Genomic DNA, 12,071 nt, shown 5'->3' on the forward strand with positions numbered 1-12,071 from the left:
AAAGACAGCAGTTGTGCAGTAAAAGTATTTACAGCGGTCATGATTGCTTCTTAGCACACACAAAAAAATGGAGTGGGCTGGTGATAATGTTATGCTAGTGTAGCAACTCAATCAGGATAATAGGCAAAGCTAAAAACTGCAACTGACACTTCTAGTTCCTGTAGACTGGAGATCCAGAACCAGCAGTTCTTAGTGGTTTCTGCAGGAATAGAGATAGCCCAAACCACATAAAAGATGGCAACACGGATTTATACTGCCTGAAAGGCCGTTGAGTGCTTCACGTTGCTCCCAAAGAACCGGAGGGCAGAGCAGAGTGTGAATTACCTACAAAAGGGAAAGTGTGCTGAAAAAAGTAAAGATCCCAGAGTGAGTAGAATAAACCACGAAATACAAAATAAAGTATGTTCTGTTAGGTTATATGCTACCTACTTCCTAAAAAGGAACAGAAGATAGGTGCAGAATAAAGTACAGAAAAAGCACAGAGAAAAATATTAGATGGAATTTCACTGACTGGCTTTAAACAGAATGTTTGAACATTCAAATAAAACTATCACCAGCAGGAAATGCCAGCAGAGGGAAAGTACACAAAGCCGCACGTGAAAGGTTATAGTGCAGACAAGTGAAAACACATATGTTATCGTAAACAGATTGCAACAAGAACAGCAAAACCTAAACACGTGGAGAAAAGGTACTTCTGTTGTGCAATAAGACATTTCTATGACGCAGAAATAAACAAACAAAAAAAAAAAGACCTTCAGGAAAGAAGTATAATTTTATTCTAATCATGATAATTACTTTATTTGCCTATGTCCTTTACTGGCTTCTGTCATGTATGCCATTACCTGCAAACATCTCTCTGATCTGGTTTCCAATGCTTATTGCTTTATATAAATCAATACTTGTGAAAGAATAGATCCAAGTGCATCATAATATTGGATATGTTTTATCTAACAATCAAAGTTAGTATATACCATATTTTTTTGGACTATAAAACATTTAACAAATAAAAATCTTGCTAAAAAAAAATTGTTCCATCTTATAGTCCAGGGACATTTTCCTATGATCAAGGAGAACACTAGCAGAGTTCTTCATGACCATTTATAGATCTGCTATTCCTCCTCTCTGACACTGATCTCTGCAAGGCAGGAGAGAACGCTTCCAAGACCTGTACATAGCTAATGCTGCATGGATGCTGCAAATCCTGGGTAGCTGAAGGACCTCTGAAATCATGTTATCAGTCACATGAATGGAAGCAACTTCTAAGTGTGGTATAATGAGGGTATGCATTGATGTAGCTGAGATATGTATGTGATGATGAGGTAGCTGAAGTGTGTGTGTTGACATAGCGGAGCTGAGTGTGTTGATGTAGCTGAGTGGGTGTGGTGATGTAGCAGAGTTTGTGTAACAGAGCTGTGAGCACAGTAGAGCTTTGTACAGCAGAGCTTTGTATAGCAAAGTACGTAGAAGAGCTGTTACTGAATAGCAGAGTTGAATGTAGCAGAGCTGTGAATGTGTAGCAATTCTGTATGTAGAACAGCTTTGAGTATGTATGTTCAGACGTGTGTATATGTAGAAGAGATGTGTGTGCATGGGCGCAGAGCTGTGTATGTGTGTAGAAAAACAGTGTGTATATGCAGCAATGCAGAGTCTGGATATGCTGTGCCTGCAGCAGTGTTGTGTATATGTGTGTACTGCCTGCTGAAAGTGTACAAAATGTGAGTGCTCTAAAGCTATGTGTAATACACTTGCTGCAGAGAAACACTAATAATAAATCTATTCACTCCCTAGTCTGACTGCCACCATTTTTTTTTATAGGTAATGTTACATTTGAAGAATGTAAAATAAAACAAGGATGTGCACAGAGATTAAATAAGTTATATTTATCAATTAATACATTAAACTAAAAGGCTTAAATAGTTTAAGAATTTATCTAATAAATCACAGAAAAAGATAATCACAGTAATGACATTCATTAATTTATTTTGAAACGTGAAGTATGACATGATGTAATCGATGTCTGTAATAATTATTTAATAAGGTTATCCTTTCAAAGACACTGATGGTATACAACTAAAATCTGACCCTTGTGAAACACGCACCGTGCAACTCAGTCAGCTATCAGTTCAGCTCAGCTTCTTCTGAATGGCTGCTTAGCCATGAACAATGATAGTGTGCAAAGTTAATATTGTTGCAACACCCATACCATACCACCAATGTTTTTGATGTGACAATCCAGTTACTGAAATCTATTTTATAACATAGTAAGAGCCTTTAAATTGAAGTAAACTAAAAAAAAAACATGATGAAGCAACTAAATCACTCCTCTAACTTCTCAAAATAACAATAAAAATAACTAATAAATTACATCAAAAAGGTTGAAACAAATACTAATGAGAAAAAAATTTAAAAAAATTGTAACAACTTGTCTTTTTAAAATATACTTTTTAAAACTGAAATTTTGATTTGCTTTTGATTTGCTTTTCTGTATTTTTTTTTTTTAAATATTAATATTTTGGTTTGAATTCCAATAACTTAAAAAATTTGAATTTAAAGTAAAGGGGTTATTGTATGCAATAGTCCATGCCATGAAAGTTTAGTTCACATATATGGACACACTATACATGCCCTATAGCAGTATTACACCAAAACTAACCATGCTGTAAACGTACCAATTACAGTATACTGGACAAGTTTCAGTATGCTATTTTTACAGTATGGGGAGCGTATAAGAAATATATACAAACACAAATGTGTGCACACAAAAAAAAAAATCACAATTCCAGTGATTTAAGCATGGAAACAAAATTAACCAAGCTAACTGTGCTACATATGCTATAAAAGAATAAAAGAACATATAATGTATACAGCAATATTATCCAATATTTCCTTGAGAATATTCTCAAATGTTTTAAAACTATTTTAAAACTTAAAACATAATATTGTCATGAGATCAAAGACATATTTCATTGCAAATTTGAAGCAGTAATTTAAAGTTAAATGTTAAAAACAAAGTAAAAATCATCGAAAACTTCAAGTATTACATGGGAGCATCTCAAAAATCAATAAATGATTCCTTCACATTAAATTTTGGAAAAAAATATAATAATATGCTTGGAAAATCTGGCATCTTGGGAGAATTGTTCCAGACTTATGCAAGAGGATATACATCTATAGTGATTCTAGCTCACGCAAGTGCATGGTTCAGTATTTACAAAATACATAGAGATCATTAAATGCAGAAATGAGGTTTGTACTAAAAAGTTAACATTAAAAATGTACACAATACACAACCTTTAAAGCAATCTATCTGGCCAAACTGCTTTTTTATGCAGCATGCTGACAATCCACTTAAAAATAATAAAATACTGTAATGGAGTAAGGTAGGAAAACAAGTCGGAGTCTCTGAAACGGAGTTTTACCAGAATACTCAAGTGTCCATTAGTATAGAGAAACTAAAAGAGTTTGCTTTCAGTAAATGAAATGACTTGTCTCAGAGAAGGGAACCATTCACTTTTTTTTTATGAAACAGGTGCTTTAGACCTTGTACTTCTCCCTTTTTTTTTCACAACCAAAGGCGACTTACTAGAATTCACTTTGTGATTCTTTTTATGTAGTTCCAAATCTTTCCGTTTAGCAAAGGTTTTAGCACAGATTTTACACTTAAGTAACGAAAAGTTTTTGGTCACCCTAACTTCAATGCCTGCATCACCCCCATAGCCCTTTTTGCTGGAAGAGGAGGACGGATCTTTTTTTGAAGAAGGCGTTTTACATTTTTCTTGCTTGTGACTTTTTTTTGAAGCTTTATTCATAATACAATCAATTGGCTTCTTGATGGCTCGACTTTCTAAGTTTGACGTTATTTTAATCAGAGTACGCTGTGTCTTTTTGTGCACAACCGTTATGTGCCGAATAACATCACGTTTCCGACGGGTCTCATATGTGCAAAGAGGACATTTGTAAAATTTTACAAAAATGCAGTTTCCATCTGTATGCAGTTCAATGTGTTTTCCCAGGTTCTGCTTAGAAGTGAATTGTCTTTTACAGAGCTTACAGTAAAGTTGCTTGAAGTCAAAACCAGCTGATAATTTAGGCTTTCGACATTTCTTTTTGTCACTGGCAGGGGATGAAACAGTCTTGGGAGAATCTCCATCTGACTTTGTCTTATTTTTTGTTGGATGCACATTCTTTTTTTCAATTAACACCCCCTTAGATTCACTCTGAAGGGAATTTGTACCAGAATTTGATGAGAAGTCTTCAAGTTTGATTTTCCCATTTGTGAGGGCAGCATGTCTTTCAGCTGATTTTGTATTATTTTCAGACTGAGTCTTCTTATGTAAGATCAGCATATGTTTCTTCAGTAAGGATTTTGAGGTATATCGCCTGTTGCAAACAGAACAACCATAAGTCGAAAGACTGAAATCAGACTTTGCAGAAGATTTTTTTGTACGTAAAATAGTCTTTACTCCTTTTTTGGGTGTCGCTATTTCAGGATTCAAACTTTTACTGGGTTTTGCAGTAGTTTCTGCTGTTACATAGTCTCTTCTCATACCCTTGTGAACTTCATCAATGTGTCTCCTTGTATTGGCTTTTGTAGCAAACGATTTCTGACATATGTGACAGCTTTTACCTGTTGAATGGAATGTACTGGAAAGTCCTTTTGAAGAAGACACAGGTTTATTTCGTTGTACTTCAATGAATTTCTTAATATCCTCCAACTTTTTTTTATGTACTTTTTTAACGTGACGACGAATGCTTCGTCGACAATTAAAATCTTTTTTGCAAAGGCGACATAAAAATGGATTGCTAATGTTAGCTTTCTTAGTTGATTTTGCAACTAGACTGGAGACAATCGGATTATCAACATTTGAGGTGCTAGAAGTATCTTCTATAGTAGGATTTTCTGAAGGTGAAATTACAGATTCTGGAGAGATTGTTGGTTTATGCGCAGGGGCGGGTTCCTCCTCTTGAACATCAGCAGATTTAACAATGTTTACTTCACTGGAAGGGTTAACAATCTGAAACACTGCATTCTGATTTGTCTGAATAGCTTCTAATTGAATGACGATCTCTGGGTTGCTTGCTTTTGGGCTCACTGACGCCACTAGATCTTTTACTACTTGACTTTGATTGTTCCCATTTGGAGGATCTATATCAAGATGCAAAAATAAACATCCAATTATGTGCAATAGAACATTGTATGAGAAAGTTTTATATTACTAACTGCCTAATTTTCCTAATTTTTACCTGCACCTAACTTCTCGTAAAGATGGAACTTATTTTAACCCCTTAACGTCCAATGACGGGCACAGGCCGTCATTGGACATCTCCCTTGCTTTGATGAGGGCTCCAGCGGTGAGCCCGCATCAAAGCCAGGACATGTCAGCTGTGGAATAGGCGCAGGTGGAATCGTTAAACGCTGCTGTCAAATGCTGACAGTGGCATGTAACCGCCGCTTCCGGACGCGCGGCCGGAAATGCGCACATCGCTGACCCCTGTCATATGACCGGGGGTCAGCGACGCATTGGCGTAACAACCAGAGGTCTTCTTGGGAGTTATATGGTTGTTGATGCCTCATTGCTATGAGTGCCACCTGTTGGTCGGCGCTCATAGCAATGCAGTAATTCTGCTACATATAGGCGATCTGCTCATGGCCTACATGTAGCAGAGCCAATCAAGCATGGGCTGCTTCTAGCCTCCCATGGAGGCTATTGAAGCATGCCAAAATAAAAAAAAAAATTTAAAAAACATATGAAAAAAAAATATACAAGTTTAATCCCTTTACCCCCAAAGGTGGTTTGAATGTTCATGACCGGGCCAATGTATACAATTCTGACCACTGTCCCTTTACGAGGTAATAACTCTGGAACGCTTCCATGGATCCTGGTGATTCGGACATTGTTTTCTCGTGACATTTTGTACTTCATGTTAGTGATAAAATTTCATTCATATAACTTGCGTTTTTTTGTAAATAAAACGGAAATTTGGCGAAAATTTCACAATTTTCCAACTTTTAATTTTTATGCCCTTAAATCACAGAGATATGGCAGACAAAAAACTTAAGGCTGGTTTCACATTAGCATTTTTTAGCGCAGCGCATTGTGCGCGTCCATGCGCCCCTATGTTTAACACCATTTGACTTTTTCGGCTGGAATTGAGAACGGATGCCATGTCGCGTTTGGAAAGCCCCTGATGGGCCTAAACAGTGGAAACCCCCACAAATGACACCATTTTGGAAACTAGACCCCCCCCAGGACCTTATCTAGATGTGTGGTGAGCACTTTGAACCCCCAAGTGCTTCACAGAAGTTTATAAACGCCCGAGCGTGAAAATAAAAATTCATATTTTTTCCACAAACATGATCTTTTAGTCCCCAATTTTTTATTTTCTCAAGGGTAACAGGAGAAATTGGACCCCAATAGTTGTTGTTTAATTTGTCATGAGTATGCTGATACCCCATATGTGGGAGAAAACAACTGTATGGGCACACGTTGGGGCTTGGAAGGGAAGTAGTGACGTTTTGGAATGCAGACTTTGATGGAATGGTCTGCGGGTGTCATGTTGCCTTTGGAGGGCCCCTGATGTGCCTAGACTGTGGAAACCCCCCACAAGTGACCCCATTTTGGAAACTATACCCCACAGGAACTTATCTAGATGTGTGGTGAGCACTTTGAACCCCCAAGTGCTTCACAGAAGTTTATAGCGTAGAGCCATAAAAATAAAAAAAAAAATCATTTTTTTTCCACAAAACTCAAATTTTTGCCTTCAATTTTTATTTTCCCAAGAGTAACAGGAGAAATTGGACCCCAAAAGTTGTTGTGCAATTTGTCCTGAGTAGGCTGATACCCCATATGTGGGGGTAAACCACTGTTTGGGCGCATGGCAGAGCTTGGAAAGGAAGGAGCACCGTTTGACTTTTTCAACGCAGAATTGGCTAGAATTGAGATCAGACACCATGTTGCGTTTGGAGAGCCCCTAATGTGTCTAAACAGTGGAAACCCCCTAATTCTAACTCCAACCCTAACCCCAAAACACCCCTAACCCTATCCCTAATGGGAAAATAGAAATAAATCCATTTTTTTCTATTTTATTATTTTTCCCTAACTAAGGGGGTGATAAAGGGGGGTTTGATTTACTATTTTTAGCGGGTTTTTATGTTTGGCAGCTGTCATTCACTAAAAGATGCCTTGTAAAAATAGTTTTTGCGTCACCACATTTTAAGAGCTATAATTTTTCCGTATTTTGACCCACCGAGTCATGTGAGGTTTTATTTTTTGCGGGACGAGTTGACGTTTTTAGTACCATTTTCTGGCACATGACATTTTTTGATTGCTTTTTATTCTGATTTTTGGGACGCAGAATGAACACAAGCTAGCATTTCATGGATTTCTTTAGGGGGGTGCATTTACAGTTTCACGTGTGGTAAAATTGATAAAGGGGTTTTATTCTTCGGGTCAGTATGATTAAAGCGATACCTCATTTATATCGTTTTATGTTTTGGCGCTTTTATGCAATAAAAACAATTTTATATAAAAAATAATTATTTTTGCTTCGCTTTATTCTGCGATCTATAACTTTATAAATTTTTTTGCTGGTGACGCGGTATGGTGGCTCATTTTTTGCGGGACAAGATGACGTTTTCTGCGGTACCATGTTTATTTATATACGTCTTTTTGATCGCGTGTTATTGCACTTTTTGTTCGGCGGTATGATAAAGCATTGTTTTTTGCCTTGCTTTTTTTTTTTAAAATGGTTCACTAAAGGGGTTAACTAGTGGGACAGTTCTATAGGGCGGGTCGTTACGGACGTGACAATACTAAATATGGGTATTTTTATTGTTTTTGGATTTTTTTATTTACAAAAAAAAAAAATAATTTATTAGGGATTTTTTTTATTATTTATTTAGGATTTTTTTATAAATTATTTTTACACTTTTTTTTTTTTCACTTTATTATAATGTCCCAATGTGGGACACTACAATAAAGTGTCAGATCGCTGATCTGACACTTTGCAGTGCCCTGTGTCAGATCAGTGATCTGACAGGCGCTGCACAGGCTTTCTCAGTGCCTGCTCTCAGCAGGCACTGAGGAAGCCGCCTCTCTGCAGACCCCCGAAGGCCTCCGTGGCCATATTGGATCCGGGGGCCTGCAGGGAGGAGACCCTGGGAGCAGCGCAGCACATCGCGCTGCTCCAAGGATCTCAGGGAAGCACGCAGGGAGCCCCCTTCCCTGCACGATTCTTCCCTAATCCCCCGGTACACTGCGATCATCTTTGGAAAGAGCTGAAACATGCCGTCTGGAAAAGGCAACCTTCAAACACGAAACAACTGGACCAGTTTGCTCTTGAGGAGTGGGCCAAAATACCTATCGAGAGGTGCAGAAGTCTCATTGACGGTTACAGGAATCTTTTGATTGTAGTGATTGCCTCAAAATGTTGTGCAACAAAATATTAAGTTAAGGGTACCATCATTTCTGTCCTGGCCTATTTCAGAAGTTTTTTTTAAATTCTCTGGAAGCATGGTTGAAAAGCAATGTCTGACTTTCATTTACATAGATTTTTGATTTATTACTTTTGTCAAATTCAAGTTATTTCTGTGACCATTGTGGGTTTTTCTGCATTAAACAAGGGGTACCAACAATTTTGACCACGTGTGTATGTTTTAAGGGAGGGGGCAATCACTTCACACAGGACCATGTAGGTTTGGATTTATTTTTCCCTTAATAAAGACCTTCATTTAAAACTGCATTTTGTGTTTATTTGTGTTAACTTTGTCTACTATTTACATTTATTTGTTGATCTGAGACATTTAAGTGTGACAAACATACAAAAAAAATAGGAAATCAGGAGAGGGCAAACACTTTTAAACACAACTGTATATGGAGCAGACCTGACATTGCAATTGAACATTGTACTAAGCTTTACGCTGTATTCTTGTACTTATAATGGTTCTGGTTATGTATTCATGCAAAACTATGCATGTTTGACATCACTGTAAATTGCACAGACCTGGCAGGTCATTAGTACTCTACAATGAAAGCTTTAAAAAAAACAAAAAAAAAAAAACTGTGGAATTGTGCTTTTATTGCAATTTTGCTGTGCTTGGCTTTTTTTCTCCCCAGTTTCAAGTACATCACAGGATAAAATTAATCTTTCGCAAATACAACTCGTCCCACAAAATATAAGCCCCATGTCAACTGAAAAATAAAAAATGTATAGCTCTTGGAAGGAAAAGGGAAAATGTAAGAGCAAAAAATGGAAACTGCCAGGCGGTAAAGGCCAGCATGAATGATTCAATCACTTAACAACCGTTTTGCCGTTTCAGCAGGTGATTGCCAGGGTGTTTATAGAAGCTAGTAATTGGAAAACAAGCACTCTTAGGAACATTCCCGATTATCAACAAGGATAATTGGGCCTTTAACCTACTATTATCGATTTTGTATTAATTGTGGATCTCCAAGTGTCACATCTTACTCATTCCCCACTTAACTGTTTATATTTCTGTCAGTGAAAAAGTGTGCACATTTTACTAAAATTAACAACCTACCAGTATCATTTATCTGGTTTTTTTTTTACCCATAAACCCATATTTCCTTATAGTGGTGAAGTTTGAACAGTTACAGACTATTATATCACATTGCTAAACTACACCCGGGATTTTTTTTTACATTAAGGGCCTGTCACACTAAGCGATATCGCTAGCAATATCGCTATAACGTCACTGGTTTTTGTGACGTTATAGTGATATTGCTAGCGATATCGCTGTGTCTGATACTTACCTCCGACCGCTCCCCCGCTGGTTATCGCTGATCGCGCGAGAACGTCCTGGACCGTTTCTCGTCGTCAGCTTCCTGCTGGGCTTCCTGCTGTGGAGACGAGCGACGCGTGGGCGGGAGGACATCAGGATCGCCTCGTCTGACAGGTAAGTAGCGACCACCGACCCCTGCGATGTCGCTGGTGAGATCTGCCTGTGTGGCAGCTCACTAGAGACCACTTAGCGATGCACCAGCGATCCTGACCGCGTCATATCGCTGGTCGGGATCGCTGGTGCATCGCTAAGTGTGACAGTACCTTTAAAGTGAACTTGTCAGCAGGATTTGGCTAAGTAAACTACAGACACTGTCAGGTTAGCAAGTATTAAACTGACTAAAATGATACCTGGGGTGAAGAAATCCATCTTGTGGTTCTTGTGTAATCAGCGATAGAAGTTTTCAGTTAATGATATGCTCGTGCTCAGTAGCGGGACTGTAGGCAGTCTTATTTTCCTGCTCATAGCCAGAGAAGCCAAGGAAACACCGGCCCACAGGATGCCCCGAAGCACAAACATGTTCCTCATCATAGAGACAGTTTGTGCTTCGGGGCGGGCCTGTACGATTTCTTCACCCCAGGTATCATTTTAATCAATATAACACTGCCAGCCTGACAGTGTCTGTAGTTGACTTAGTAAAATCCTGCTGACAGGCTCACTTTAACCCCTTAACCCCGGGGCTTTTTCGGTTTTGCATTTTCGTTCTCCTTCCCCAAGCCATAACTTTTTTTACTTTTCCGCCAATATGGCCATGTGAGGGCTTGTTTTTTTCGGGACTAGTTATACTTTTGAATAACACCATTAGTTTTACCATGTAGTGTACTAGACAATGGGAAAAAATTACAAGTGTGGTGAAATTGGCAAAAAAAAAAAGTGCAATGCCATTTTCAGATACCCAAAGAGTCTACATTTTTCGTGATCTTGGGCTGGGTGAGGGCTTATTTTTTGCGTGCGGGGCTGACGTTTTCAATTATAACAATTTGGTGCAGATACGATCTTTTGATTGCCCGTTATTGCATTTTAATGCAATGTCGCAGCGACAAAAAAAGACGTAACTTTGGCGTTTTGACTTTTTTCTCGCTATGCCGTTTAGCGATCAGGTTCTTTTTTTTATAGATAGATTGGGCTATTCTGAATGTGGCAATACCAAATATGTGTATGTTTCTTTTTAATTGTTTTATTTTGAATGGGGTGATAAGGGGTGTGATTTGAACTTTTACTTTTTTATATTTTTAAAAACATTATTATTACTATTTTTTTTTTTTTACTTTTGGCATGCTTCAATAGTCTCCATGGGAGACTAGAAGCTGCAACAACACGATCGACTCTGCTACATAGAGGCGATGATCAGATCGCCTCTATATAGCAGAATTACTCACTTGCTATGAGTACCGAGTGGCGCTCACAGCAAGCTGGCACGGACAACCACAGAGGTCTCCAGGAGACCTCTGGCTGTCATGCCAAAGAACCGGTGACCCATGATCACATGACGTGGGTTATCAGTGGGCGGATTTCCAGCATGATTGCCAGAAGTGCTTGCTAAATGCCGCTGTCAGCGTTTGAATGCGTTATTTACCGTATTTTTCGGACCATAAGACGCACTTTTTTCCCCAAAAATTTTGGTGGAAAGTGGGGGGTGCGTCTTATGGTCACAATATACAAACCTCCGATGCGGTGGTGGCAGCGGGCGGGGCTCTGCGATGCGGGCAGCGGGCTGTGCTCCAGTGCAGGGGCAGCGGCTCCGCCGGCATTTCCTCGCAGCTCGGAGGCCCCCGCACACCCCTTGCTGGCCGCCGCCATGTTGCGGTGGCCTCCGGGAACATGGACGCCGGTCCGGGGACGGCGCATGCGAGGGATCAGATCTCGTCCCGAGATCTCGGGGGACGAGATTCAAATCTCGGCAACGAGATCTCGTCCCCCGAGATCTCGGGACGATATCTGAACCCGCGCATGCGTCGTCCCCGGACCGGCGGCCATCTTTCCGGCGTCCATGTTCCCGGAGGCCACCGCAACATGGCGGCGGCCAGCAAGGGGTGTGCGGGGGCCTCCGGGCTGCGAGGAAATGCCGGTGGAGCCGCCGCCCCTGCACCCCGCAGAGCCCACCTGCCCCAGCTCAGCACAGGCCACCTGCCCCAGCGCAGCTGCCCCTGCCCCAGCACAGCCCACCTGCCCCAGCGCAGCTGCCCCAGCGCAGCCCACCTGCCCCAGCGCAGCCCACCTGCCCCAGCCCCAGCGCAGCTGCCCCTGCCCCAGCACAGCTGCCCCAGCA

General features: G+C 40.0%; 1 protein-coding gene across 4 annotated transcripts in view; it reads right to left on the reverse strand.

Annotated features, from left to right (window-relative positions):
* Positions 1-1,855: 1,855 nt before the first annotated feature.
* ZNF800 (zinc finger protein 800) overlaps positions 1,856-12,071 on the reverse strand; it is a 113,730-nt gene continuing 103,514 nt past the window's right edge. For all 4 annotated transcript variants that reach the window (XM_073573425.1, XM_073573423.1, XM_073573424.1 and 1 more), the window contains one exon: positions 1,856-5,146. In XM_073573425.1, the coding sequence (XP_073429526.1) occupies positions 3,519-5,146 (1,628 nt within the window). In that variant the 3' untranslated portion in view covers positions 1,856-3,518. The remainder of the gene's footprint in view (positions 5,147-12,071) is intronic.

The sequence above is a fragment of the Dendrobates tinctorius genome, unplaced genomic scaffold, assembly GCF_039654945.1.
Source record: "Dendrobates tinctorius isolate UK_male_01 unplaced genomic scaffold, ASM3965494v1 ptg000035l, whole genome shotgun sequence".
Lineage (NCBI taxonomy): Eukaryota > Metazoa > Chordata > Amphibia > Anura > Dendrobatidae > Dendrobates > Dendrobates tinctorius.